The 27,485-nt window shown below is 43.3% G+C and overlaps 1 protein-coding gene across 36 annotated transcripts in view; it reads right to left on the bottom strand.

The window, feature by feature from the left end:
• Nucleotides 1-27,485, bottom strand: part of obscnb (obscurin, cytoskeletal calmodulin and titin-interacting RhoGEF b) — a 105,852-nt gene that overhangs the window by 4,649 nt on the left and 73,718 nt on the right. For 32 of the 36 annotated variants that reach the window (XM_052463876.1, XM_052463879.1, XM_052463890.1 and 29 more), the window contains 28 exons: nucleotides 25,540-25,806; nucleotides 25,004-25,279; nucleotides 24,595-24,867; nucleotides 20,594-20,884; nucleotides 20,071-20,343; nucleotides 18,348-19,685; nucleotides 14,666-14,947; nucleotides 14,498-14,579; nucleotides 13,766-13,896; nucleotides 13,413-13,610; nucleotides 13,225-13,257; nucleotides 12,884-12,982; nucleotides 12,464-12,682; nucleotides 12,072-12,239; nucleotides 11,124-11,180; nucleotides 9,833-9,972; nucleotides 9,312-9,512; nucleotides 9,115-9,191; nucleotides 8,709-8,879; nucleotides 5,733-5,892; nucleotides 5,472-5,588; nucleotides 4,106-4,270; nucleotides 3,721-3,879; nucleotides 3,279-3,456; nucleotides 1,897-2,010; nucleotides 1,561-1,728; nucleotides 1,109-1,211; nucleotides 790-919 (listed from right to left, as the gene is read on the bottom strand). In XM_052463876.1, the coding sequence (XP_052319836.1) occupies nucleotides 790-919; nucleotides 1,109-1,211; nucleotides 1,561-1,728; nucleotides 1,897-2,010; nucleotides 3,279-3,456; nucleotides 3,721-3,879; nucleotides 4,106-4,270; nucleotides 5,472-5,588; nucleotides 5,733-5,892; nucleotides 8,709-8,879; nucleotides 9,115-9,191; nucleotides 9,312-9,512; nucleotides 9,833-9,972; nucleotides 11,124-11,180; nucleotides 12,072-12,239; nucleotides 12,464-12,682; nucleotides 12,884-12,982; nucleotides 13,225-13,257; nucleotides 13,413-13,610; nucleotides 13,766-13,896; nucleotides 14,498-14,579; nucleotides 14,666-14,947; nucleotides 18,348-19,685; nucleotides 20,071-20,343; nucleotides 20,594-20,884; nucleotides 24,595-24,867; nucleotides 25,004-25,279; nucleotides 25,540-25,806 (5,870 nt within the window). The remainder of the gene's footprint in view (nucleotides 1-789; nucleotides 920-1,108; nucleotides 1,212-1,560; nucleotides 1,729-1,896; nucleotides 2,011-3,278; nucleotides 3,457-3,720; nucleotides 3,880-4,105; nucleotides 4,271-5,471; nucleotides 5,589-5,732; nucleotides 5,893-8,708; nucleotides 8,880-9,114; nucleotides 9,192-9,311; nucleotides 9,513-9,832; nucleotides 9,973-11,123; nucleotides 11,181-12,071; nucleotides 12,240-12,463; nucleotides 12,683-12,883; nucleotides 12,983-13,224; nucleotides 13,258-13,412; nucleotides 13,611-13,765; nucleotides 13,897-14,497; nucleotides 14,580-14,665; nucleotides 14,948-18,347; nucleotides 19,686-20,070; nucleotides 20,344-20,593; nucleotides 20,885-24,594; nucleotides 24,868-25,003; nucleotides 25,280-25,539; nucleotides 25,807-27,485) is intronic. The other 4 variants (XM_052463877.1, XM_052463878.1, XM_052463914.1 and 1 more) reach the window with 4 other exon arrangements.

Below are 27,485 nucleotides of genomic sequence, written 5' to 3'. Positions count from 1 at the left end.
TGGCTTCATCTTATCATGGTAATTTATATAAATAAATAATATAAATAATATAATATAAATAATAAATAATAATATAATAAATAATATATAAATATATTATATAAATAATATAATAATAATAATAATAATAATATAAATAATATAAAATAAATATATATATATATGTAATTTCTTATGAAGATGCAAAACATCCAAAAAAATGTAAACACTGTTACATGTTACCTCTACTATTTGTCTCTATGGTTTTCATTTATATTGACCATTCACAAGTGATACACTTAGGTTGGCAGCAATTCCGGTGAGGTGGCTTGCAAGTCCAGTGTTTTACAACTGTATGGAATGGTTTCCTGGACCCAGATTAAGCCTAGTCCTGTCACGCCCTGACCTTAGAGAGCCTTTTTATTTCTCTATTTGGTTAGGTCAGGGTGTGATGTGGGGTGGGCATTCTATGTTTTCTGTTTCTATGTTTTGGCCGTGTATGGTTCTCAATCAGGGACAGCTGTCTATCGTTGTCACTGATTGGGAATCATACTTAGGCCGCCTGTTTTGCAACCTTAGTTGTGGGTAGTTGACTATTAGTGGCCTGTATAGCCCTAATAAGGTTCGGTCGTTGGTTTTGTTGGCGACATTCTTAGTAAAAAGAACTGTACGCTCACAACGCTGCACCTTGGTCCAGTCATTTCCCTGACGATGTTCGTGACAAGTCTATTGAAAGTACATTTCAGTCCAGTACTAGGCGTTATCTGCCTGGGGAACAGGCCCTATATTCTTTAACTGTTATAGGCCTACCTCACATTCGTAATGTCCCAGGTCTCTCTCCGTAGGGCCTTTAATGACTAGGACCAGTACTCCACTACGGGACTCACTGTAGGTCTGATACTTCTCCTGGTCAGTCAGCAACCTGCCCTCCTTGAACCACCTGGCCAGAAAACACACAAAACGGTTTATTGAGAGCTCTCAAAAAGGTTTATTTCAATACTTATTCATTATCTTATGTATACTTATTAACCATTAAGAATGGGTAACATAACGGCAGTAAGAAGAAACAAATGCCACAGTCCGAAGTTTGAAGAGCCTATCAGAGGGGTGTGGTGGGGTGTACTTGTACCTGATCTTGGGGCTGGGAGCGCTCTGAATGGTGCAGGAGAACTGAGCATCCTCACCAACAGTAAAGACAGCATTCCTCATCTTGTTCACAAAACGAGGAGGCACTACAACACACACACACACACTCTTAAAAATAGTGTTCTTCTCTCATAAGAATGACAATTATCATCCTGGACAAGCAAAGTATCCCTCATTCTAAGCTGCTGGGAGGAGCTATGGGAGGATGGGCTCATTGTAACGGCTGTTATAGAATAAAAGTAACGGTAATCAAACACAAACATATGGAAACCATTTATTCCATTCCAGCCGTTACAATGAGCCCGTCCTCCTATAGCTCTTCCCACCAGCCTCCCCTGATGAATAGCCATGATTCTCATGAATAGTCTGCCATGTTCACTTTCGCAAGTTCAAGCCCAATGTTAGTGTAATATCCCCTCTGTAATGGAGACTGACCTTGGACAGTGATCTTCCCCAGGGTGCTGGCATTGCCTGCGGTGCTAGTGGCGAAGCACATGTACTGTCCAGAGTCATCCGCTGTCATGTTGTCCAGGATCAGGGTGCAGGAACCGTCAGGGTCCTCGATGATGATGTGGTGAGGGTCGGCCTCCACCGCATGCCCATCTGTCATCAGAGAAGGAAACATGTTTCTACATTCATGCAGTGTGACCACAGTATGTGGAGAAAAACAAACGTGTCATGTATGTTACTGTATATAGTTAATTGATATTCTAAAACTCCACACACACACCTATTGCGTATGCACAGTGGTCTCGCTGGTGCGTCTCTTACCCTTGTACCAGGTGACCACAGGTTTGGGTACTCCAGTAACCTTGCAGGCCAGTTTCACTGTCTGTCCCAGCTCCACTGTGCAGTCAGCCAGAAGCTCATCAAAGTCAGGCATACCTGGACAGGTAGAGGCATGAATTTACACATCAATCTTACCTGAGTGGAGGGATGACACATTTTATTCAATGACCGGTCAAATAATGGATTACAATTTTAAAATATAGTTGTTCGATGGTAAAGGTTAGATCACAATGTGCTATGTCGTCAAACTATGCCTCTCTGTTTGTCTACTGTGAGTATCAGGTGGATCTGTCTGAATGTGTGTGTGCGCATGTGCTGTGTGTGTCGGGTGGATCTCAAATCAAATGCTATTCGTAACATGCTTCGTAGACTAACAGGAAGATAAAAATGTTTAACAAAAAATACAAATAGTGACAGTGAATAACAAATAAAAATAACGAGTAAAAAATAACATGGCTACACTGATCTGAGTGAATGTGTGTGTGTCGGGTAGATCTGAGTGAATGTGTGTGTGTCGGGTAGATCTGAGTGAATGTGTGTGTGTCGGGTAGATCTGAGTGAATGTGTGTGTGTCGGGTAGATCTGAGTGAATGTGTGTGTGTCGGGTAGATCTGAGTGAATGTGTGTGTGTCGGGTAGATCTGAGTGAATGTGTGTGTCGGGTGGATCTGAGTGAATGTGTGTGTGTGTCAGGTGGATCTGAGTGAATGTGTGTGTGTGTCGGGTGGATCTGAGTGAATGTGTGTGTGTGTCGGGTAGATCTGAGTGAATGTGTGTGTGTGTCAGGTAGATCTGAGTGAATGTGTGTGTGTGTCGGGTAGATCTGAGTGAATGTGTGTGTGTGTCGGGTAGATCTGAGTGAATGTGTGTGTGTGTCGGGTAGATCTGAGTGAATGTGTGTGTGTGTCGGGTAGATCTGAGTGAATGTGTGTGTGTCGGGTAGATCTGAGTGAATGTGTGTGTGTCGGGTAGATCTGAGTGAATGTGTGTGTGTCGGGTAGATCTGAGTGAATGTGTGTGTGTGTCGGGTAGATCTGAGTGAATGTGTGTGTGTGTCGGGTAGATCTGAGTGAATGTGTGTGTGTGTCGGGTAGATCTGAGTGAATTTGTGTGTGTGTCGGGTAGATCTGAGTGAATGTGTGTGTGTCGGGTAGATCTGAGTGAATTTGTGTGTGTCGGGTAGATCTGAGTGAATGTGTGTGTGTCGGGTAGATCTGAGTGAATGTGTGTGTGTGTCGGGTAGATCTGAGTGAATGTGTGTGTGTGTCGGGTAGATCTGAGTGAATGTGTGTGTGTCGGGTAGATCTGAGTGAATGTGTGTGTGTGTGTCGGGTGGATCTGAGTGAATGTGTATGTCAGACTCACTCCAGCCGGGCATGGTATAGCGCTGCTGCAGGTCCCTGAGGTCTCGCAGCCAGGAGTTCTTGATGATGACGGTGCGAGCCTGAAGCGTGTACTTCCTGACAGAGTCCTCGCGCTCGTGCCAAATCTCAAAGGCCCGGTCGTCACCCTCCACTGTCTCATTCACGTCTATGTTGTTCAGCTAGAGAGGAAGACAGACAGACAGATAAGCAGTAGTCATCCTCGAGACGAATTATTGACTTTATTTATCTGTTTGTAAATCCTTTCTATGTCATAGGAAGAGTGACAACGATGATATATTCTCTCCACCAGCAAGAATCTTTTACTGTGTCAACCCTGAATACCTGATTGGAATTTGATGGTATTTCTTTAGTGCCTTGCTTCAGTGGATGGCCATGCTGAGAGATCTGAAGTATAACAGAAAGAGCAATAAACAGAATCTTACCTTCATCATGTTCTTAAAGACGTAGCCCTGGGTGTCTGTGTTGGAGTCTCTCTTGGATTTGCAGATGACGACATAGTTTTTGAAGAGGAACGCGTGTCGACGGTGGCCTCTGGAGGAGGACCTTACCCCAGGTGCACCCTCCCACATCATGAAGGGTCCCTGTCACAAAACATCACATATCAACTCAAGCCAAATTAGACTATTTAGGCCCCAACTGATAGTAGCTCTAATACGTAAAGTCCTTAGCCAAAGACTCCAATTCCCAAAGTGGGCATCATTCAGTCTATGGTTTAACTGGGGCTGTCCTTTTTGGTCACGTTTCTCTTGTAAAAGAGGTATTCTGACCTCAATAGGACACTCGTGACATTATTTCCAGATGAGTCACCTGTCTGATGGGCTCCCCCAATACATCCAGAGTGGCAGGGTAGTTCTCTATCATGGAGACGTGGTGTGTGTTCTCTGAACGCTGAGGCAGTGATGAAACCATGGCATAGGCCTCCTCCAGCAGGCAGCAGTTCTGACCGTTCCGGGCCTTGTTCCTGATCAGCTCCTAAAGTCACAGGAATGGGTACAACGATTTAGGATGAATAATAGCAGTAATATTCCAACCAGGTTCTAATGAGTACATTTTCCTATTATAAAAACATGGTAATCCCAGCTCTGGTGCATTCATTCATACTGTGTGGAATTGTGCACGTGTGGTAAGAACAAAGACTAGGGATAGATTCACTCATCCGGGAACGGGCAATAGTGAAATGTGATACATTAAATATCACTAACTGTGTAAACCAATAATTGACATTGAAACGCTAGGGTTGTACAATAACATTATGTGCGACCCTCAGGGACCTTGGACATTAAGGGGATGTGTAAACATTGAGTAAAGGAGGAACGGGCTATGTAATGTGGAAGGGAGGGGTAAGATTCTTTAATTAACTTCTTCGGGATCGGTGTCCCTTCCACAGGACGGTTGAGCTAACGTAGGCTGATGCGATTAGCATGAGGTTGTAAGTAAACAAGAACATTTCCCAGGACATAGACATTTCTGATATTGGCAGAAAGCTTAAATTCTTGTTAATGTAACTGCATTGTCCAATTTACAGTAGCTATTACAATGAAAGAATACCATGCTATTGTTTGAGGAGAGTGCACAATTTTGAACATGAAAAGTTATGAATAAACAAATTAGGCACATTTAGGCAGTCTTGATACACCATTTTGAACAGAAATGCCAAGGTTCATTGGATACACTGATTCCATCTAGTGGCCAAAATCTAAATTGCACTTGGGCTGGAATAATACATAATTACGTTTCTCTTGCATTTCAAAGGTGATGGTACAAAAAAAATAATACAAAAGAACGGTTGTTTTCTTCTTTGTATTATCTTTTACCAGATCTATTGTGCTATATTCTACTACATTCCTTTTACATTTCCATAAACTTCAAAGTAATTCCTTTCAAATGGTACCAATAATATGCCTAACCTTGCTTCAGGTCCTGAGCTACAGGCAGTTAGATTTGGGTATATTATTTTAGGCAAAATATTTTTTAAAAAGGGGCTAATCCTTAATAAGCTGTCATTCTTGTTTTGTTTTTTCATGAATGTGTATGTTTGATGTTGTCTGGCCTATGCCATGTCTCTTACCATATCACAGTGCATCTTCTTGTACGTAAAGTAAATATCTGTGAAAATCAAACAATAAAGAAATACCTAATTCCCTATTTACAGCATTAAAGGGTGATCTCTCACCTTGAGTGAGGCCTTGTACTTCTGGATTCTGTCCAGGGGTTTCTGTAGGTAGGCATTAATGCTCAATACAGGCCCTTCAGCAGGGTCGGCACTGGCCTGCTGTTTGTCTGTGTACTTCTGTGACAAAGACACAGACAGCAAAGGTTTAGAAATCTGGCCATTACTTGCCTTACATCAGCAAGCCATTATATTAACAAAGATGACAACACAAACACATTTATGACCATTTGTGTTTACAGTATTTGTGAAGGGTTCACTTACCTTGAAGAAGTGGTGTACGGTCTTGTCACTGATAGCGGCCTCTGCCTTTTGCTGGCCTACGAGGTACTGGAGGTATTTCTCAAAGCCCTCCCCGCTCCTCAGGAAGCGCATGGCCACGTCGTCATCAGTGTCGCACTCGCGCAACTTAGGGAACATGAACCTGCACAACACACATTATGGGGTCAATTTATTTAGCAGCATAATGGTAGTATATAATGGTAAAACATCAATACAATATAATTATTTCTATACAGGTATTATAAAGGGTTTATGAAATCTTTTTCGGGATAAGGGGCAGGATTTTCACTTTTGGATAAATAGCGTGCCCAAATTCAACTTCCTGCTACTCATCCCCAGAATATAAGATATGCATATTATTAGTAGATTTGGACGGAAAACACTCTGAAGTTTCTAAAACTGTAAAACTGTTTGAATCATGTATGTGAGTATAACAGAACTTATGTAGCATGCACCCTGAGGACAAACGATTCAGATTTTTTGAGGTCACTGTCTATTCAATGAGATTTCATTGGGAAACCAGATTTCTAAGGGACTTGTTTGCAGTTTCTACCACTTCCACTGGATGTCACCAGTCTTTAGAAATTGGTTGAGGTTATTCCTTTGTGTAATGAAGAAGTACGGCCATCAAGTGTCACGTCATGTGTACTGTGTGATAGTTGCGCAAGACCAGAAAGCATGCTTGAGTTTGTTGTCTTCCTGTATTGAACACAGATCATCCCATCTTCAATTTGATCTATTATTTACGTTTAAAAATACCTAAAGTTGTATTACAAAAGTAGTTTGAAATGTTTTGGCAAAATTTACAGGTAACTTTTGAGATATTTTGTAGTGACTTTGGTCAAGTTGGAACCAGTATTTTTCTGGATCAAACATGCCAAATAAATGGACATTTTGGATATATACAGTGCCTTGCGAAAGTATTCAGCCCCCTTGAACTTTGCGACCTTTTGCCACATTTCAGGCTTCAAACATAAAGATATAAAACTGTATTTTTTTGTGAAGAATCAACAACAAGTGGGACACAATCATGAAGTGGAGCGACATTTATTGGATATTTCAAACTTTTTTAACAAATCGAAAACTGAAAAATTGGGCGTGCAAAATTATTCAGCCCCTTTACTTTCAGTGCAGCAAACTCTCTCCAGAAGTTCAGTGAGGATCTCTGAATGATCCAATGTTGACCTAAATGACTAATGATGATAAATACAAGCCACCTGTGTGTAATCAAGTCTCCGTATAAATGCACCTGCACTGTGATAGTCTCAGAGGTCCGTTAAAAGCGCAGAGAGCATCATGAAGAACAAGGAACACACCAGGCAGGTCCGAGATACTGTTGTGAAGAAGTTTAAAGCTGGATTTGGATACAAAAAGATTTCCCAGGCTTTAAACATCCCAAGGAGAACTGTGCAAGCGATAATATTGAAATGGAAGGAGTATCAGACCACTGCAAATCTACCAAGACCTGGCCGTCCCTCTAAACTTTCAGCTCATACAAGGAGAAGACTGATCAGAGATGCAGCCAAGAGGCCCATGATCACTCTGGATGAACTGCAGAAATCTACAGCTGAGGTGGGAGACTCTGTCCATAGGACAACAATCAGTCGTATCTTGCACAAATCTGGCCTTTATGGAAGAAAGCCATTTCTTAAAGATATCCATAAAAAGTGTTGTTTAAAGTTTGCCACGAGCCACCTGGGAGACACACCAAACATGTGGAAGAAGGTGCTCTGGTCAGATGAAACCCAAAATTGGCAACAATGCAAAACGTTATGTGTGGTGTAAAAGCAACACAGCTCATCACCCTGAACACACCATCCCCACTGTCAAACATGGTGGTGGCAGCATCATGGTTTGGGCCTGCTTTTCTTCAGCAGGGACAGGGAAGATGGTTAAAATTGATGGGAAGATGGATGGAGCCAAATACAGGACCATTCTGGAAGAAAACCTGATGGAGTCTGCAAAAGACCTGAGACTGGGACGGAGATTTGTCTTCCAACAAGACAATGATCCAAAACATAAAGCAAAATCTACAATGGAATGGTTCAAAAATAAACATATCCAGGTGTTAGAATGGCCAAGTCAAAGTCCAGACCTGACTCCAATCGAGAATCTGTGGAAAGAACTGAAAACTGCTGTTCACAAATGTTCTCCATCCAACCTCACTGAGCTCAAGCTGTTTTGCAAGGAGGAATGGGAAAAAACTTCAGTCTCTCGATGTGCAAAACTGATAGAGACATACCCCAAGTGACTTACAGCTGTAATCGCAGCAAAAGGTGGCGCTACAAAGTATTAACTTAAGTGGGCTGAATAATTTTGCACGCCCAATTTTTCCGTTTTTGATTCGTTAAAAAAGTTTGAAATATCCCGTAAATGTCGTTCCACTTCATGATTGTGTCCCACTTGTTGTTGATTCTTCACAAAAAAATACAGTTTTATATCTTTATGTTTGAAGCCTGAAATGTGGCAAAAGGTCGCAAAGTTCTAGGGGGCCGAATACTTTCGCAAGGCACCGTATGGACGCAATTAATCGAACAAAAGGACCATTTGTGATGTTTATAGGACATATTGGAATGCCAACAAAAGAAGCTTGTCAAAGGTAAGGCATGATTATATTTTATTTCTGCGTTTTGTGTCACGCCTGCAGAGTTGAAATATGCTACTCTCTCATTGTTTACTGTTGCGCTATCATCAGATAATAGCATCTTATGCTTTCACCGAAAAGCCTTTTTGAAATCTGACACGTTGGCTGGATTCACAACGAGTGCAGCTGTAATTTGGTATCTTACATGTGTGATTTAATGAAAGTTTGATTTTTATAGTATTTTATTCGAATTTGGCGCTCTACATTTTCCTTGGCTAATGGCCAGGTGGGACGCTAGTGTCCCGCCTATCCCAGGGAGGTTTTTAAATAATCCATAAAAAGTTGCTGTTTATAAACAGGCCAGCTGTACTTACTCGCTATGGAAGGCCTTGATCTCGTGGATGTTCCTGAAGATGGCCTCCTTCTGGCTGGTGACGTCAGATGGGGCGTCAGGGCTCTCAACCTGCTTGACGTGGTGGGAGGTGAAGAAGTCCATCTCTTTGACAAACTCTGCCTCGCTGTTGATCATGTCCTGGATCAGTTGGCTGGGGGGAAGACAGAGCATTATGGATATATTATGGTTTGCCCTTGAGTGTGGTGGTGTTTCTTGCTTGTGCACAACACAGGCCCGAATCCTCATGATCTGTGAATGTAACAAGCACTTATTTGACACAAGTTATCTCATTGAGTTCATTTACTGAGTGTCTTAGTCATGAAAAGTCGAGTCTCAGGTTAAGTTTTGGGACTAATAGAAGATGGCGTGAGAAGGTCTAGACTCACAGTAGTCTTCTTTTGTACTCTCCTTCTGAGACCTCTTCTCCACCTGTCTCTGGGACATCGCCAGCATCAGCAGATAGCTAGCCCACAATAGTTTAAATAACATTAAGAACATAATAACATTTAACAAAAATAGGAAACGGGGAGCGGTAGATGCACAATATTGGTACTAAATCAATTACTTCGATCTTGAAACAAACCTTGAGTTTCTTGTCCAGGTAGGCAGGTGACACCCAGCCCTGGCGGGATGGGGTGGTTTTGGTTGGTTTGGTCCGGACCAGCCATTTGAGTGGATGTGCCGAGTCCAGAACCTCCACATACTGGCCCTCCTTCAGGGAAATGGTCTCTTTGTTGGGGATGGTGGGGTTGTAGTCAGCCGTAGCCACATAGATGTCAAACATCTGTAGAAGGAGGAGGACATCAGACACAAAGTCTATAACTAGCATGCTTATAAGTGCTCACATTGGCAGAGTGACTTTTATCTATAAGAGATTTGCCCAGAACTGGGTTCGCTGGAGGTGCAGGCCAGTTGAGGCTCCTTGCTGCACTAGGAGCGAGCTAAAAGGAATAAGTCAAGTCTGTATTCTATAGCCAAATCCAATCAAAAATATCAGAAAGAGAAAAAACTTGAAGGAAAATAGACCCATTCCAGCGTCATTAGAGAGGCCTCTAATGACAGTCATGAACTGGAATGACGGATTCTCCTTCTATGGTTCCATACCTCTCCCCTGGCATCAGGGTCGTCAGACTCAGAGGAGGAGTCTGCGAGAATGGAGCTGGGGCGAGAGCGGCCGTGATGGGGCGAGGCGGAGGGTGTTTTGGTCTCATCGTCGCTATCGCCTCCCGGGACACGTAGTGAGGCTGGGGGAGGAGGGGGGTTCAGAGGGAGACAGCCAGGGGAACATACAATACACACACACACACACACACACACACACACACACACACACACACACACACACACACACACACACACACACACATCTCCACATAACACAGTATAGACATAGGCCTATATACTGTACACAAATTCACAGAAAGGGGGATTTGGCCACTGAAACACCCACAGACCACCTGGAATGCGTAGCTTTCTTGACGCAGAAAACATGGTGGATATTTTATCTATTTTATTATCAATGTCAAAACTGTATATTTTTGAGTCAGTACAATTAATTATTAAGATTTCCCAAAAGGTTAGCTTAGCTACACATTAGTACCATCAAACAGTTTTGCTGCTACTGCACAAGTCATTTGATTTAATAGTTTTCACTATTACAAACTAGTTAGTTTTCCAGATGCATGCATAAGATGCTGTACAAATAAGACGCGTGGTCTTAAGGACTGGCCATACATGTCTGAGTGTCGGCATATATTCCAGCTACGGTATATGCTTTGCCGAGTATCAATTTCAAAGCCATTTGAATCATATGCTCAGGTAATCAGTTACCTGCTGAGCCAATACAAAACATATTCTACTCATGCATCAAATAAATATTATGGAGTGCAAAAACATAAAGGGAGAGATATCTGATCACGTATATATATATATACACATTCATCATATATACTGAGAATGATGGAACTGTTTTGATGACAGCTTTGTCCACCACTTTACAATGGAATGCTGGCCGTTTTGTCTCAAAATGTGTTCACGTGTAACTGTCTTCGACTCTGAAATACTGTATCTTACTTAATGCCGTCTTAGACAAAGAATAATACCAGTACATTATTTCCACAAGTCATCACCTCAGGCGATAGCCAAGATATCCTCACTGTCGTGCAGCATGAACAGAGGGACGTCACTTTCTAAACCCTTTGTGGTTTCATGCCAAGTACTCCTCTTTTAAATGAAACAATTCCGAGTAAGACGAAGACAGATTGCAGAGAAGAGAACAGAGCATAAGCTTCAACGTCAAGAAGCAGATCAAAAGCGACACTGACTAACTTGTGGAAAGAATGTATATGGCTTTCAGTGAGAGTAACTGAGATCTTGATGTACTGTGGATACATACTGGAGGCTTTGGGCCATGCTTCAATCCACTGGAGCACTTGATGGTTCTGTGCGCTGTCTGAATAACAGATTAACGATTGGATGAGAGCACGTGAGTGAATTAATGGATGGGATGGATGGAGGGGGGGATGATGAAATGAAGACAGGACAGTCGTAAGGGAGGAAAGGGTGTAGGAATCCACACGTTGCTCAAAACACACGCAGGACAAGCATTGGTGAGTGCAAGGAAAGAGAAGAAGGCATCGTTGCTTATATAGAAACACACAAAGGAAATTGCGAGCAGCGAGAGGCAAAGTGCATGACATTTTCCTTGAGCTGTTCATTCGTAAAGCCTGCCCAACGATCTATTAGGAACTGACATATCCACTGACCCAGGAGGGCAGCTGTGGCATTGTTGGCATTGTTAGCTGGCCCTGTGGCTAATGGACTGCATGTGGGATAAGAGTAACGTGTCATAACATGACAAACTGTTATGAAGTGTTATGACATAACTTATGTTTATGACAGAATTGCAAAATTACAAAGGCAATGCATATATACAATTTGAATTTAGACTTCTTCAGTGGCAATGTATATATTTTTTATGATGCTATAAAACACTATAAGAACATACTCTGTGTTACTAGAGATGTACAGATGCAAATGTTTTTGCCAGCAATAAAAGCACACACACAGAAACCTTTTCCAATAATATCAGGACTATTCCACCATTATTTCCCAGATATTACATTGGAAATATTAATTTTAAAATGACCTATTCTATAAGTAACTAGAGGCAAATGAAAGGTAACACATCAATTCAAAATAAATTCTAATCAAATCGCAAAGTGCATTTACTTTACCTTAAATACACATGAATAGTGGAAGAACATTTATTTAAAAAAAAATGTTCTCACTGTCCTCTATTTTGGAGCTTTGATGGAACAGTCCGTGACACATTTCTACTCACCTTGGCTGATCTTGGCAGATACCATCTCTGTGATCTGAGAGGTGAGTTTCATAAGAAACTCTTCTGTTCCAACTTCACCTAGATAAGGCATTCTTCTGCCAGCATCCTCCACTGGAGGGCTGATAGTAATACCCAGAGGGATTTTGGTCTCTTCCTTTGGCCGTGGCGCTACGACAGAAAGCAGATCACACATTAGGAATGTTTCACATTAGAACTCGCTATCTGCCACGTACCTCATTATTATATGTTTTATAATGATTACAAAAACATGTATCATTATGTTTTCCTATCCTATGTATTGGGGACCCCAAGGAAGACTAGCTGTTGCTATTGTAAAAGCTCATGGGGATCCAAACAAACAAACAAGTACAGTATAGTCTTCCGTTACTTACCATCCTCTACTTCAAAGTGGGCGGTGCAGATGGACTGGCCGGCCCTGTTGGTGGCTATGCAGGTGTAGGTGCCGGCGTGCTCAGAACCCGCATCCATGAGGATGAGGCTGTGTTGGCGCCCAGACCTGGCCACCTTATATCCCTTAGTGTCTGGCTTGATCCACAACACGTCCTCAGCAGAATCCTCTTTCAGCCACGTCACCATGGGGATGGGAGAACCTTGAAGAGGTGAGAAACACAGTGGGACTTGGGTATTCACATGCATGTTGTATGATGAATAGTCTCTCCTAACAGTAGTCTGTGGACTGGGATGAATTTTTGTATGATGAATGACCATATCCTTTATGGACGCATACTGTATCTCACACATGACCCTGATTCTTGTCCTGGCAAAAGAGAAGAGTGTTGCGGATTCAGTACCTTCCACTCTGACTGACAGGGTGACACTGGCTCCCTGTTTCACCTTCCTGTTGCTAAACTTCTCCAGGAAGCGTGGCGGCACCGGAGGCACCTTGGGATCTAGGAAGTAAAACAGGGATGCAAGAACAGTGTGACAAGTTATTGGGGTGGCAGGTAGCCTAGCGGTTAAGAGCGTTGGGCCAGTAACCTACGGTCACTGGTTTGAATCCCTGAGCTGAACTAGATGAAAAATTGCTCCGGATCAGAGCGTCTGCTAAATGACTAAAAAAACGAAATAGGTAGCAGCGTAAGAATCAATCAATAAATTAATCAATTGGTATTATTTAGTGATAATTACATACCGTGCTCTTCTACAGGCGTGAGCTCTCCTGGACCTGTTGAAAGAGGGTCATCGTGAATTCGGTAAACACAAGAATGTTGTGTTGTGTATAAAATAACATGCACATCGCAATGTAGACTAAAGACTTTATCCAAAGTAGAAGACAGGGATCCCTCTCAGTATAAACCTTTCAGTCATGAGTAGACCTACCCAGAACCAGTATCCTAGCAGAGGAGTATGCTGATCCAGCAGCGTTGCTGATGTAGGCAGAGTACTCTCCTGCATCCTCCCTCTTCACCTCCAGGACCTCCAGACTGTGGACGTCTCTCTTGTCCAGCAGCAGGATCCTGTCTGAGGAACGCAGTGGGATACCGTCCTTGAACCAGTACACTCTGGGCGCGGGGAAACCTGGGAAATATCAACGGAAAGTAAACAACTAACTTACCCTGGGGGCAGTAATTCCTCTTTATTTTGACTTATGGAACGGACGTTCCTGTGCAGAGACAATGTAGTCTAGCAGGGTCTTGGTGTGATTAATACAGAAGTGGTGGAAAGTAACCCACAGGCCAAACCTTTGACTTTCAGCTGCATCTTAGCGATGGGTGAGCCTGGGCTGACGTGCACATCATGGAGCTCATCCAGTACTTGTGGTATCTGCTCATCCTCTGCCATAGACTCAAACGCTTCAGTTTCCCTGAGGGGAGAAGATAGGCAGAGAGTAAAGGCTGTCAGTTGTTGGGTTCGACATTTTGAACACTGAGATATGAAATAAATGATAGAGACGAAGCATGGAATCAAAGGAGAAAGTTAAGGGCTCTCCGTAGGAAGCCAGAAGGCTTTGGAATGTGTTTGTTGAAGGAGAGGAGAGTGACGTGTTGATATAGGGAAGACAGATGGATATCTGTGGATTAGGTGAAGGAGGGTTTGAGGTCAGCAAATGAGGGGTGAGATCAGTTCCCCTTAAGGGAGTAATCAGGGTTTAGTATCTGGTTACCTTCTTCCTATTGTGCATAGACTGTAAGGATTGGAGAGAGGGAGTGTCTTAAGTGGGATATAAATATCTGGATGGGACAAGTGTTGGGTTGTCTGATTACAGCTGTACAGAACCTTTGGGAAGAATTATACTTGGTTTTAGCTTCTCTAGTGTCCGTGGGTTATTTACTCTGAAAAATAAGAACCTAACAGGGTAAAGGAGTAACACAACAAGTGAAACGTTTCAGGTACTATTAGGAATCAGGTTTGAATTGTAAAGAAGGGTGAAGTCAAAGGCCTTGTTCGCTGGTTCTCTCATTCACCTAGACATGTAGCCCTTGGCGCTGATGTAGGAGCCTGTCTCAGTGGCATCAGCTGCAGTATCGTAGTCTGAGCTGCAAGACACTGAGGAAAGAGAGATGTATTACACAATGACTCGCAATCAATCCATCAATTAAGCAACCAACCAATCTAATATGTTCTGTACTCACTGTCAACCCTGAGCTCAGCCTTAGTGGCAGCGATGCCACTGGTGTTCTCGGCCATGCAGCGGTAGACGCCCATGTCAGAAGGCAGCACGGTGGTGATGATGAGCTGGTGGCAGCCCTCGTGTTCCTCGTTGATCATGTAGTGGTCATTCTCCTCCAGGAGCTTCCCGTCCTTGAACCAACGCATGCTGGGTGTAGGCTTTCCGATCACCACGCAGTCAAAGCTGACCGGGTAACCTTCAGACACGTCCTGGCTCTGGAGTTCGGTCAGGAAGACTGGGGCCGCTGGGGGACAGGGGACAGGGGTAAATCAGTTAGGCACAACAATAGGTTAGGAGTTTTTATAATTATGCAGGAGTTTAAAGTAACTGTCCAGTGTTTCAAGATTTGTATAAAATAGTGTATGACCTATAATTAATTACAATAAGAGTGACATACTTTCAAATGTATACTTTTTAAATGTTTAATTAAGTATGTTAAAAAGCATATTTTGTGTTGGAATGGTGTGGGCATACCCCAACAACAGAATGGTGTTGGGCATACAGTGCCTTCGGAAAGTATTCAGACCCCTTGGCTTTTCCCACATTTTGTTACGTTACAGCCTTTTTCTTAAATTGATTAAATCGTTTTTTCCCCCTCATCAATCTACACACAATACCCCATAATGACAAAGCGAAAACAGGGTTTTCAAAAACTAAAATACCACATTTACAAGTATTCAGACCCTTTACTCAGTACTTCGTTGAAGCACCTTAGGCACCGATTACAGCATCGAGTCTTCTTGGGTATGACGCTACAAGCTTGGTACACCTGTATTGAGGGATTTTCTCCCATTATTCTCTGCAGATCCTCTCAAGCTCTGTCAGGTTGGATGAGAAGTGTTGCTGCACAGTTATTTTCAGGTCTCTCCAGAGATGTTTGATTGGGTTTAAGTCCAGGCTCTGACTGGGCCATTTAAGGACATTCAGAGACTTGTCCTGAAGCCACTCCTATGTTGTCTTGGCTGTGTGTTTAGGGTCGTTGGCCTGTCGGAAGGTGAATCTTTGCCCAGTCTTAGGTTCTAAGCGCTCTGAAGCAGGTTTTCATCAAGGATCTCTCTGTACTTTGCTCCATTCATCTTTGCTTCGATGCTGACTAGTCTCCCAGTCCGCTGAAAAACATCCCCACAGCATGACGCTGCCACCACCATGCTTCACCGTAGGGATGGTGCCAGGATTTCCATTCAGGCGAAAGAGTTCAATCTTGATTTCATCAGAGCAGAGAATCGTGTTTCTCATGGTCTGAGAGTCTTTAAGTGCCTTTTGGCAAACTCCAAGAGGGTTGTCATGTGCCTTTTACTGAGGAGTGGCTTCCTTCTGGCCACTACCATAAAGGCCTGTATGGTGGAGTGCTGCAGAGATGGTTGTCCTTCTGGACGGTTCTCCCATCTCCACAGAGGATCTCTAAAGCTCTGTCTAAGTGACCATCGGGTTCTTGGCCACCTCCCTGACAGAGGCCCTTCTTCCCCCCCGATTGCTCAGTTTGGTCAGGCGGCCAGCTCTAGGAAGAGTCTTGGTGCTTCCAAACTTCTTCCATTTGATGGAATGATGGAAGCCATTGTGCTTTTGGGGACCTTCAATGCTGCAGAATGCTTTTGGGGACCTTCAATGCTGCAGAATGCTTTTGGTACCCTTCCCCAGATCTGTGCCTCGACACAATCCTGTCTCGGCTGTGGGCTCTACGGACAATTCCTCCGACCTCATTGCTTGGTTTTTGCTCTGACATGCACTGTCAACTGTGGGACCTTATATAGGCAGATGTGTGCCTTTCCAAATCATGTTCAATCAATTGAATTTACCACAGCTGGACTCCAATCAAGTTGTAGAAACACCTCAAGGATGATCAATGGAAATAGGATGCACAGGAGCTCAATTTTGAGTGTCGTGGCAAAGGGTCTGAATACTTCTGTTTTATTTGTATATAAACTTGCAAAAATGTGTTTTGCTTTGTCATTCTGGGGTATTGTGTGTAGATTGCTGAGGAAAACATTTATTTACAAGGCTGTAACGTAAGAAATGTGGAAAAAGTCAAGGGGTCTGAATACTTTCCGAAGGCACAGTATACCGCTCATTAAAAATATTAATGTGAGTAGATAGCTGATTGGCCAGCTCAACCAACGAGGCAGGATGACATCATCCAAATAAAAAGGATGATAATATTACGGTGGAAAAATAAAACACTTTTTTAAATGGTCTTTTGGAGATACAAGTTTGAGGTGGGTTTTTCTAAGTGTTTTTTCTCCAAGTTATTCTTTGGCCACAAATATGAGAATAAGACAAGTTAACAACATTATGAACTGATTTTCACTCTACAGTTACTTGAAATCCCACACAGTACTGTAGTAATCACACGGAACACACAAGGAAAAGCAGGAAGAAAGGCTGGATGTGGACAATGTGAACATTCATTTAGCAAACAAGCAAAAGCTCCCATTCATGAGCAATTTTTAGGGGAATTAAAACACATGGAAACGTGGATTATATTATTGAAGCAAAATAAACACTACTTCAATGTCATACATTGATTGAAGCAAAATCAATGTGACCTTCCATGAATTACAAATGTATTTTTGTGATTTTAATTGTTAATTTTTCATACTGAATGGATTGGGCTACAAAAGTATTTCATTTAATAGACATTAAATGACTTTTTAATTCCAAATTATTTTCAAACGATCTAATACAGTATATACAGTGAGAGTAGGGGAGAGCCGGGATGAAAGTAACGTGGCCATTTTCTCAGATGACACAGAAGCTAAATTGAAGTGAAATCAACATGTTCTTAATGCAGAGGATGTGCTCCTTGCAAATAAAACTGCCCAGTCCGACCATGTTTCCTCAAAATATCAACAAAAAGTGGTTTTGAAAAATGTAAGTAAAAAAAAAACATTTGACATCAATAGAATTATGCCTTAATCAATTGACTTGATGGTCAGCTTCTCACGTAAGATTTTTATCGACGGGTTTCTGGTTACGAATAAATATATTTATGACTCTGGGGGTCAATTGCCTCGTCAAGTCATTGAAATTTGATAAGTATATTGAGTTTACCCTTTGTGAAGAGAATAAAACAATCATTCTATCAAGACACGAGGAGTGCGCATGACAAGGACATCTGGAGCGCACCTGATTGGTTGCTCACCATCCATCAGCCAGTGCACCTTGTCAAGCTTGCCCTCCGCCACACACTCCAGGTGGATTAAATGATGCATAATATAGCTATGATATGATCCATTGTAGTCCGATTAATATTGTAAAGCAAAATACTGTGTTTGTGCAACATTGCGATGTCGACGCATGGTACATTTTCATACATTTCAAACCTAGAGCATCAATTATTAAAATCGATACAAACATTAAATTATGGCTGATAGTACATTTGTTGAAAGGAAGAGCATTACAAACTTATGTAGATAAGATTGTGTTCCTCCCGCCCCGCCGGCAGGTATAAAAGTAACGCTGCAGTAGTTCAGTTTGGTGTCTATTTAATTTAAACTCACATACCCTAGAAATTAAATTACAATTGCTAATGCTAGAGGACATATATAACTTGTTTGTAATAAGATAGGGTGTCTCTAGGTCTATCGAACTCTGAGTAATTTGGAAAAAAACTGTTACTTTTGTCCCCTACTCTCCTGTTTTCCTACCGGGGGCTCCTGTCATGAACGCGGGCAGCTGCTTCTCCTGTGTGGGTGTTGCAGAGCCATCTTGGGTGTATCCCATCTTCATGATGCGCAGCTCCACTTTGAGAGGTCCAGCCTCCTGGATGGTGGTCTCCACAGGCATCCCCTGGGCCGTGAACATCTCCTGAAAGTGCAGCGATGCCACCTGGGCCTCAGACCGCGTGTCAAAGCGGATGTAGAGGTAGCGCTCGTCCTCACGGTACGATTTGGGCTCGGGGGCCTTCAGCTCAGCCTCCTCGTCACAGCTGACGAACGACTCCTCCTCCGACGTGGCCGGCAGCCGTGTGCGGAGGAGGCGGCGCAGCCGTTTGCTGGCCTGTCTCAAAGACTCGTCCATCTCGCTTTCTGCAGACGAGCTCTCCGCCTCGCTGTCGGCGCTGTAGCCCATGGTCAGGGGCCTCCTTCCAGATGCCTCCCGTGCCGAGCCTACTGTCACCTTGCCGCTGTGGATGGTCACGCCGAACTTGTTGGTAACCTCACATGTGTAGATGCCCGTGTCCTTGGTGGTAACGGCGGTGATTACCAGAGAGCAGGTGCCATCGTTGTAGATGTCGATGTGGTGGTGTTTGCTGTCCACAAGGGGCTCGCCGTCCTTCAGCCAGCGCACCTTGTCGGGCTTTCTCTCAACCACACACTCCAGGTGGATGGTGCCATTGGGCTCCTTGGTCTGGTCCTTGAAGACGTCCTTGAAGACTGGACACGTGTCCTTGCAGGACTTGTAGCCCTTGAACGCAGCCTGGATCTTGACAGCAGCATCCAGCAGACCCTTTTCTTCATCCTCCTCATTTCCACACCCAGTGATCTCTGTGGTCTGTGCTGTGATCTGCTGTCCTGAAGATGAGGTCTGTAGGACTGTGGTCTGTTGCACTGAGGTCTGTTGCACTGAGGTCTGTACATAGAACTTCTCAGTTGAGATGGACTCTGTCTGGTTGGATGCAGAGAGGGAGGACTTGCTGCTCTTCTTCAGGTAGGACACCAGCGTTGGAACCCTGGACTCATCCTCAGAGCTGGTGTGTAGATTTGTATCCAACTCCTTCTTTGCGATGATGACAGGATCCACAACCTTCTCCTTTTCCTTTTCGTTCACCTTCTCTGGGGATTTCTTCTCCTTGACTGGCTCCTTGGGTGTTTTGGGCTCCTTGTCCTCCTCATCAGGCAGCTCAGAGATGGAGTCGAGGGTGGGCTCTCGGCTCATGCGGCGTTTCTTGGCCAGGGCCTCCCACAGCGCGTGGACATCACCCTCGGAGGCAGCCTCAGGAGGCAGGCTGGGCTGGGCCCCCTCCAACTTAACCCCATCTCCACCTACAACCAGGGCACAATGGAATGTTTTATGCAGCAAACTGACACCTGTAACATCTATAGTATAGCAGCCCCAAAACACACACACACGTAAGAACTGCATCTATGTTGTTCATGTAGTGGTAAATAACTGTGGGACTAGATTATTTTCTGATAGGAGAAGTGTCCACACCACACATATTTTTCAGGAATGAGCTCACCATCACTATCTGCTAGAACTAGCTAACCAACTTACCTTACCTTGTCCCTCAAATAACAAACACCTCTCCACCAAGATTCCAGTTTGGTTTGAGGAAAATAGCATACAAGTTTCACAATAAATAAATGTCAGCAGATGGAAATACCAAATTGCATGGTATAATATTCTGTCTTGTTTGGGAGTCTGTACCTGTTGGTAAATTGAGATTAATGGAGCTTTCTGCCTCGTCTGAGGCTACACAGGTGTACACGCCCTGGTCAGCAGACTCAAAGTCTTTGATCAGCAGCACTTGTGTCTTGCCCTCGATGGTGACCTGGTATTTGAGCCCAAACTCCAGCTCCTTGTTGTCTCTAAGCCAGGTGACCGAGCTGCCCTCAGCAGAGAGCTGGCACTCTACACGGGCCATCTTACCCTCCTGCAAGCTTGGACAGGCCAACTGCTGGGTCACTGTGATCGGAGCCTCTGTGGAACAAAACAATTGAATGATTGATTTATATATATTTTTTCAAATAAATGGGACAATACATACACAATTCATACCAATGTAAAATGTATTGAACTCACCTGAGTTGTATGCAAATGATGTAACTAACACATACATTATCTAGGACTAGGTTATTAGTATATTGTTCAACATGCTGGTCTTGAGACAGAGCCATATAGACATATAATTGTTCTGCTCAGGTTTGAGCGCATCTTATAGCCAACTCACCCAGCTGAACGGTCTGAGGCAGCTGGACTGGTTCTCCAGTCCCAGCTCTGTTGATGGCTGCCACCCTGAACCTGTAGCCGCTCCCTGGGATGAGGTTATCCACAGAGAACTCTGTGTTACACACAGGCTCTGCATGGCACGGAAGCCAGAGGGCGCTGTCCACCAGCCTCATCTCCACCCTGTAACCCAGAATGGGGCTGCCTCCATCGCTGAGAGGTGTGAACCAGGACAGGGTCACCCCCTGTTTATGCTTACTGACCAGCTCTGGGTCCTCCGGGGGGTCTGGAAAGGCTATATAAGGAGGGAGAATGGGTCAGTGGTGGGTTTGAAGAGCGATGAATAGGAGAAAGAGAGGGGAATGGACCTGAAAATATTGCATTTCGCTTCCCTGGAGAAAGCTACAGTCCAGTCCAAAATGATTGGCGCCCTTGAAAAAGACGAGCAAAAAAGACTATAAATATAAATAATTCAAATTCTGAGCTATATTGTATGCTCAAAAAAATACAATATTTACAGTGCATTCGGAAAGTATTCAGACCCCTTGACTTTTCCCATATTTTGTTATGTTACAGCCTTATTCTATTGATTGTCCTCATCAATCTTACACATAATACAAATTATTGTAAAATGATTTACATAAGTGTTCAGACCCTTTGCTATGAGACTCGAAATTGAGCTCAGGTGCATCCTGTTCCCATTGATCCTGCTTGATGTTTATACAACTTAATTGGAGTCCACCTGTGGTAAATTCTATTGATTGGGCATAAAAAAGATACACACCTGTCTATATAAGGTCCCACAGTTGACATTGCGTGTCAGAGCAAAAACCAAGCCATGAGGTCGAAGGAATTGTCCGTAGAGCTCCGAGACAGAATTGTGTCGAGGCACAGATCTGGGGAAGGGTACCCAAAAGATTCTGCAGCTTTGAAATTCCCCAAGAACACAGTGGCCTCCATCATTCTTAAAGGGAAGAAGTTTGGAACCCACAAAGACTAGAGCTGGCCGCTCCACCAAACTGAGCAATTGGGGAACAGGAGCCTTGGTCAGGGAGGTGACCAAAAACCCAATGGCCACTCTGACAGAGCTCCAGAGTCCCTCTATGGAGATGGGAGAATAATATAATAATAATAATAATAATAATATATGAGAATCTTTCAGCAGGACAACTATCTCTGCAGCACTCCACCAATCAGGCCTTTATGGTAGTGTGGCCAGACAGAAGCCACTCCTCTTTAAAATGTACATGACAGCCCGCTTGGAGTTTGCCAAAAGGCACCTAAAAGACAATATTCTCTGGTCTGATGAAACCAAGATGGAACTCTTTAGCCAATATGCCAAACATTACGTCTGGAGGAAACCTGGCACCATCCCTAAAGTGAAGCATTGTGGTGGCAGCATCATGCTGTGGGGATGTTTTTCAGTGTCAGAGATACTAGTCAGGATTGAATGAAAGATGAACGGAGCAAAGTACAGAGAGATCCTTGATGAAAACCTGCTCCAGAGCGCTCAGGACCTCAGACTGTGGCAACAAGACTCTAAGCACACAGCCAAGACAATGCAGGAGTGGCTTTGGGACAAGTCTCTGAATGTCCTTGAGTGGCCCAGCCAGAGCCTGGACTTGAACCCAATCAAACATCTCTGGAGAGACTTGAAAACAGATATGCAGTGACACTCCCATCCAAACTGACAGAGCTTGAGAGGATCTTCAGAGAAGAATGGGAGAAACTCCCCAAATACAGGTGTGCAACGCTTATAGCGTCATACCCAAGAAGACATGAGGCTGTAATAGCTTTCAAAGGTGCTTAAACAAAGTACTGAGTAAAGAGTCAGAGTTTTTAAAGTTATTTTTTGTAAACATTTCTAAAAACCTGTTTTGGTTTTGTCATTATGGGGTATTGTGTGTAGATTGATGAAAATTTAAATAAGAATAAGGATGTAACGTAACAAAATGTGGAAAAAGTCAAGGGTACTGAATACCTTCCTAAAGCACTGTAATACTAATATAATTGCTTGGAAATATATATATTGTTTAACAAGCACCCCTAAAGATTTTATAAATAAAATGAAACCATTCCACTTTTTAAGTTAATCTCAGTTTAAGGAACTATATTGTGGCTTCTTGTTTCACTGGGGTATAAAAATGAGTTGACAGGCATGTAACATTCCTTTGTCATTCATCAACATGGGAAAAGGCAAAGAGCTCACAAATGAAGAGACAAATGGTTGCTGACCTTCACAAATCAGGCAATAGGTACAAAAACTTTGCAAACATAATAAATATACCACTTACCACCATTAGGGCAACAATTAAGATGTTTAAAACCACTGGAACAGTGGTAAGTTTGTCTGGTATCTCATGTGTATCTAGTCCGAACACACAGTGAGGAAGATCAGCTTTAATATTGCAGATAGATTGTGGGTTCTTTGCGGGCAGCAGGTAGCCTAGTGGTTCAAAGCATTGGCCCAGTAACCGCACGGTTGCTAGATCAAATCCATGAGCTGACAAGGTAAAAATGTGTCGTTCTGCCCCTGAACAAGGCAGTTAACCCGCTGTTCCTTGTCTGTCATTGTAAATAAGAATTTGTTCTTAACTGGCTTGCTAGTTAAATAAAGTTACAACACATTTTTTTTTAAATCTATGTAATTGTAGGCATAATTTGGGGGAAACAATACTTAGGCTTCTGCTTCCAGTTTATACATACTATATACATACTATATACATTTTATAGACACGGTATAATTTACACTAGTGATCTCCTTTTATTTGTTTTTAGTCCCCCTTTGAGCTACCCTCAACCCCTCCCCCAGTTTCCTAATTGCCTTGTAAATTCTGAATCATTCTCATAGTTACCAACAGATTATAAATGAAAGATGACATTTTTTACTCAGAGTATTATTATATTATTGATCGATTGACTATTTATTTTCAAGTCACCCAACAGTGCTATTTACAGAGTTATATTCCAGGAATATTTTGCAAGTCTTCAGTCATTCCTGAACCTGTGGCCAAAAACAAGCTACATATGGGCAGAACCAAAACAAGGGATCTAATGATTCTGTCTCTTCACAGCAACATCTGCAGAGCTAGAATGGTTGTATCCGCCACGTACATAACATTCTATAAATTGGAATAATCCTATGCATCAGAGGTAACTCTGAGTCTTCCTTTCCTGTGGCGGTTCTCATGAGAGCCAGTTCCATCACAGCGCTTGATGTTTTTTTACGAATGCACTTGAAGAAACTTTCAAAGTTCTTGAAATTTTCAACATTGACTGACTTTCACATCTTAAAGTAATGATGGACTGTCGTTTCTCTTTGCTTATTTGAGCTGTTCTTTCCATAATATCGACTTGGTCTTTTACAAAATAGGGCTATCTTCTGTATACCACTCCACCTTGTCACAACACAACTGATTGAGTCAAACGGTTTAGGAGTGAAAGAAATGCCCAAATTAACTTTTAACAAGGCACACCTGTTAATTGAAGTGCATTCCAGGTGACTACCTCATAAAGCTGGTTGAAAGAATGCCAGGAGTGGGCAAAGCTATCATCAAGGCAAAGGGTGGCTACTTTGAATAATCTGAAATGTACAATATACTTAGATTTGTTAAACACTTTTCAGGTTACTACAAAATTCCATATGTGTGATTTCATAGCTCTGATGTCTTCACTATTATTCTACAATGTAGAAAATAGTAAAAATAAAGAAATACCCTTGAATGGGTAGAAGTGTCCAAACTTTTGACTGGTACTGTAATTAGGCCAGTTTAATTTTGTCTGTCTTGCCGTTTCAAATGAAGTTGACATGTTTTTGTTCATATAATTTCAAAACAAAGTTGTTCGGTGTAGGCAGAGCCATAAGTAAATAGGTAAACTGTGATATTACTAAATAATTAATCAGGGTGATTTTTCCACAAATAGACAGACATTTATCTTTCCATGGGAGCAAGATCTTACGTATTTTTGCAAACTTTCTATTCAAATGCATTGTAGTGCACTTACTAATGACAGTGAGCTTGGCCATGGATATGGCGTCCCTGGCAGCAAAGGTGATCTCCTGTGGTGGCATGGCTGGGGCCTGTCTCAGCACCAGTTGGTAGAAGCAACCGTCAGCCTGCATGGCCCAGGTATTATCCTTCTTTAGCTCGGCTCCGTTAGAGTACCAGGCTACCTCCGCCTCAGGCACAGGCTCGGTCAGCACGCAGCTGAACTCTACTTTCTCTCCCACCACAGCTACCTTATCCTCCAGACCGCTCACCACATCCAGCTGCCAGCCTACGCACACAAAAGCCACTTCATATCATATATGGCAGTTCTTCCTTATTTTCAGCTGTAGTATGTCATAGTATATTTCACCGTAAGACCAGGCCTTTGCAAAAACAATAACTAACTTACTGACAAACGAACAAACCTTTGACGTTGAGCATGGCGGAGGTCGCTGCGGTGCCCGCCTGGAAGGTCACTTTGCAGTTGTCCCCGACGTGCAGGTCCTTTAGCAGCAGCAGGTGGCGGCGGCCACTCTCGAAGGACACAATCTCAGTGGTTGGCGAATCCTTCACCGGCTTGCCGTCAATGAGCCAGCAGCTGTCTTTGATCTCGCAACGAGAGATCGAGCACTCGAACAGGGCCTCGCCGCCGTCGATGGTGTCCATGTTCTCCAGGCCCTGGAGGATTTCAATGGGTTTGGCTATAGGGGAGAAGAGGAGAGCAGGGTTTACTGTAAGATAATAGCTTTATCTGAGAGGGGAGAATGTGTCATAAAACAATCCTTTTCCCCACTGTTGGTGGGGATTTTATGTTCACGGTGGCCTATAGGACAAGTGGATTTTTTATTGCTAGACACTTGCTACTATTCAAGCTGAAACTCACAATGAAAACCTGCAAAACTGCATGAAATGGGGAGGGGAGGGTAGCTAGGTGCTCTTTCCTAAGAGAAGAGAAGCTCACCTTCCACCTCCAGGGAGGCGACCACGCAGGTCCCCTCTGCCTCACAGGAGTACGTCCCCCTGTCCTCAGTGGACACGTGGCTAATGTACAAGCGAGCCATGGTCCAGTTCTGCTCCACTACCACCCTCCTGCCGTCAGGCTGCAACGGCCGCCCGTTTCTTTTCCACTGGGCCTGGACCGGCCGGGAGTACTGGCAGATGAACTCAGCCGGCTGGTCCTCGGCCACACGGAGGTCCTGCATCTCGCTCACCACCTCTACTGTGGGTTCTGAGAGTGGGGGCAGTGGTCAAGGGTCATATGACAAGGCCATCATGACTGACATGCACTCTCTCAACATGGCGAAGAACGACACCTGGGCTTTATAAACACTCCAGTACACCTTGGAGTATTTTGGTTTATTTTACTTTTAATTGAATTAACTTTATTTATCCCCAGTGGGGAAATTGCATATATTATAGATTTACTGGTGGTATCAGAGGTGGCTTAGTATTTTAGTAATGTGCATAGAGTTGCCTTGATCCACAGTACATCTTATGGATGCAGCACTCAGTGCCCAAATACAGTATGTACTTAGAATGTGAATGTTTACACTGTGACAGTTGTTTTTGCAACTCCAAACTGAAGGGGGAGTGAAAAGCCAGAATGTCTCAAGAGGCAGAGGGAGTTGGACACAACTCCTGCACACTAACCAACCAATGAGAAAGGGGAAATATGCCAATGGGTGGCTAGAGATGCCATACAGAGCAAAGGCAGGAAGGGTTAGAGAGTTTTAGTTTTAGGCAGGCTAGGGGCGGTGCATTGCAGGGTGGAAGTGAGGCTGAGAGTAATTAAAGGGAATGTGGCCGGCCAGGGTGGATGGGTGAAGCAGCACTGCCCAACTACTGCTGCTTCTCTTCATACAGCAGCAACGTTTGTTTACAGGTCAAATCTCTCCTACTGTAGCCACAGAACTACAAAGTCAAAGCCAAGCTCAGTTAAAGTTCTCTGTAAAATACTCTGTGTGACACGTTGTCTTTTATTATTTTTGAACTACCCGTGTGCACACATGACTTCTTAGCAGCAATCATACATCACACATACTGCCACAAAATGATTAAAACGACATCATTGGCAATCTATTTCAATGTGAATATACTACAATAGGCAGATAAGATTTCAATAATTCTGAATAATATTATAGTGGATGCTTGCTAGAACTGTACATTATGACTAAAATATACTGAACAAAAATATAACATAATAATTTCTAAGATTTTACTGAGTTACAGTTCATATATGGAAATCAGTCAATTGAAATAAATTCATTAGGCCCTAATCTATTGATTTCACATGACTGGGCAGGGGCGCAGCCATGGGTGGGCCTAGGGGGACATAGGCCCACCCACTTGGGAGCCAGGCCCACCCACTGAGGAGCCAGGCCTAGCTGATCAGAATTAGTTTTTCCACACAAAAAGGCTTTATTATAGACAGAAATCCCCGGGGTGAAGAAGACGGATGTGGAGGTCCTGGGCTGGTGTGGTTACACATGGTCTGTGGTTGTGAGGCCGGTTGGACTTACTGACAAATTCTCTAAAACAACATTGGAGGTGGCTTGAACACTTAATTCTCTGGCAACACCTCTGGTGGACATTCCTGCAGTCAGCATGCTAACTGCACGCTCCCTCAAAACTTCAGACATCTGTGTCATTGTGTTAGGTAACAAAACGAGACATTTTAGAGTGGACTTTATTTTCCCCCAGCACAAGGTGCACCTGTGTAATGATCATGTTGTTTAAGCACCTTCTTGATATGCCACACCTGTCAGGTGGATGGATTATCATGGCAAAGGAGAAATGCTCACCAACAGGGATGTAAACTCGTTTGTGTACAAAGTTTGAGAGAAATAAACGTTTTGTGCATATGGAACATTTCTGGGATCTTTTCTTTCAGCTCATGAAACATGGAAC

The sequence above is a fragment of the Oncorhynchus keta genome, chromosome 15 (genome assembly GCF_023373465.1).
Source record: "Oncorhynchus keta strain PuntledgeMale-10-30-2019 chromosome 15, Oket_V2, whole genome shotgun sequence".
NCBI classification, from domain to species: Eukaryota; Metazoa; Chordata; class Actinopteri; order Salmoniformes; family Salmonidae; genus Oncorhynchus; species Oncorhynchus keta.
Note: the sequence above shows the minus strand (reverse complement) of the source record. Positions and strands in the feature narration are given on the sequence as shown.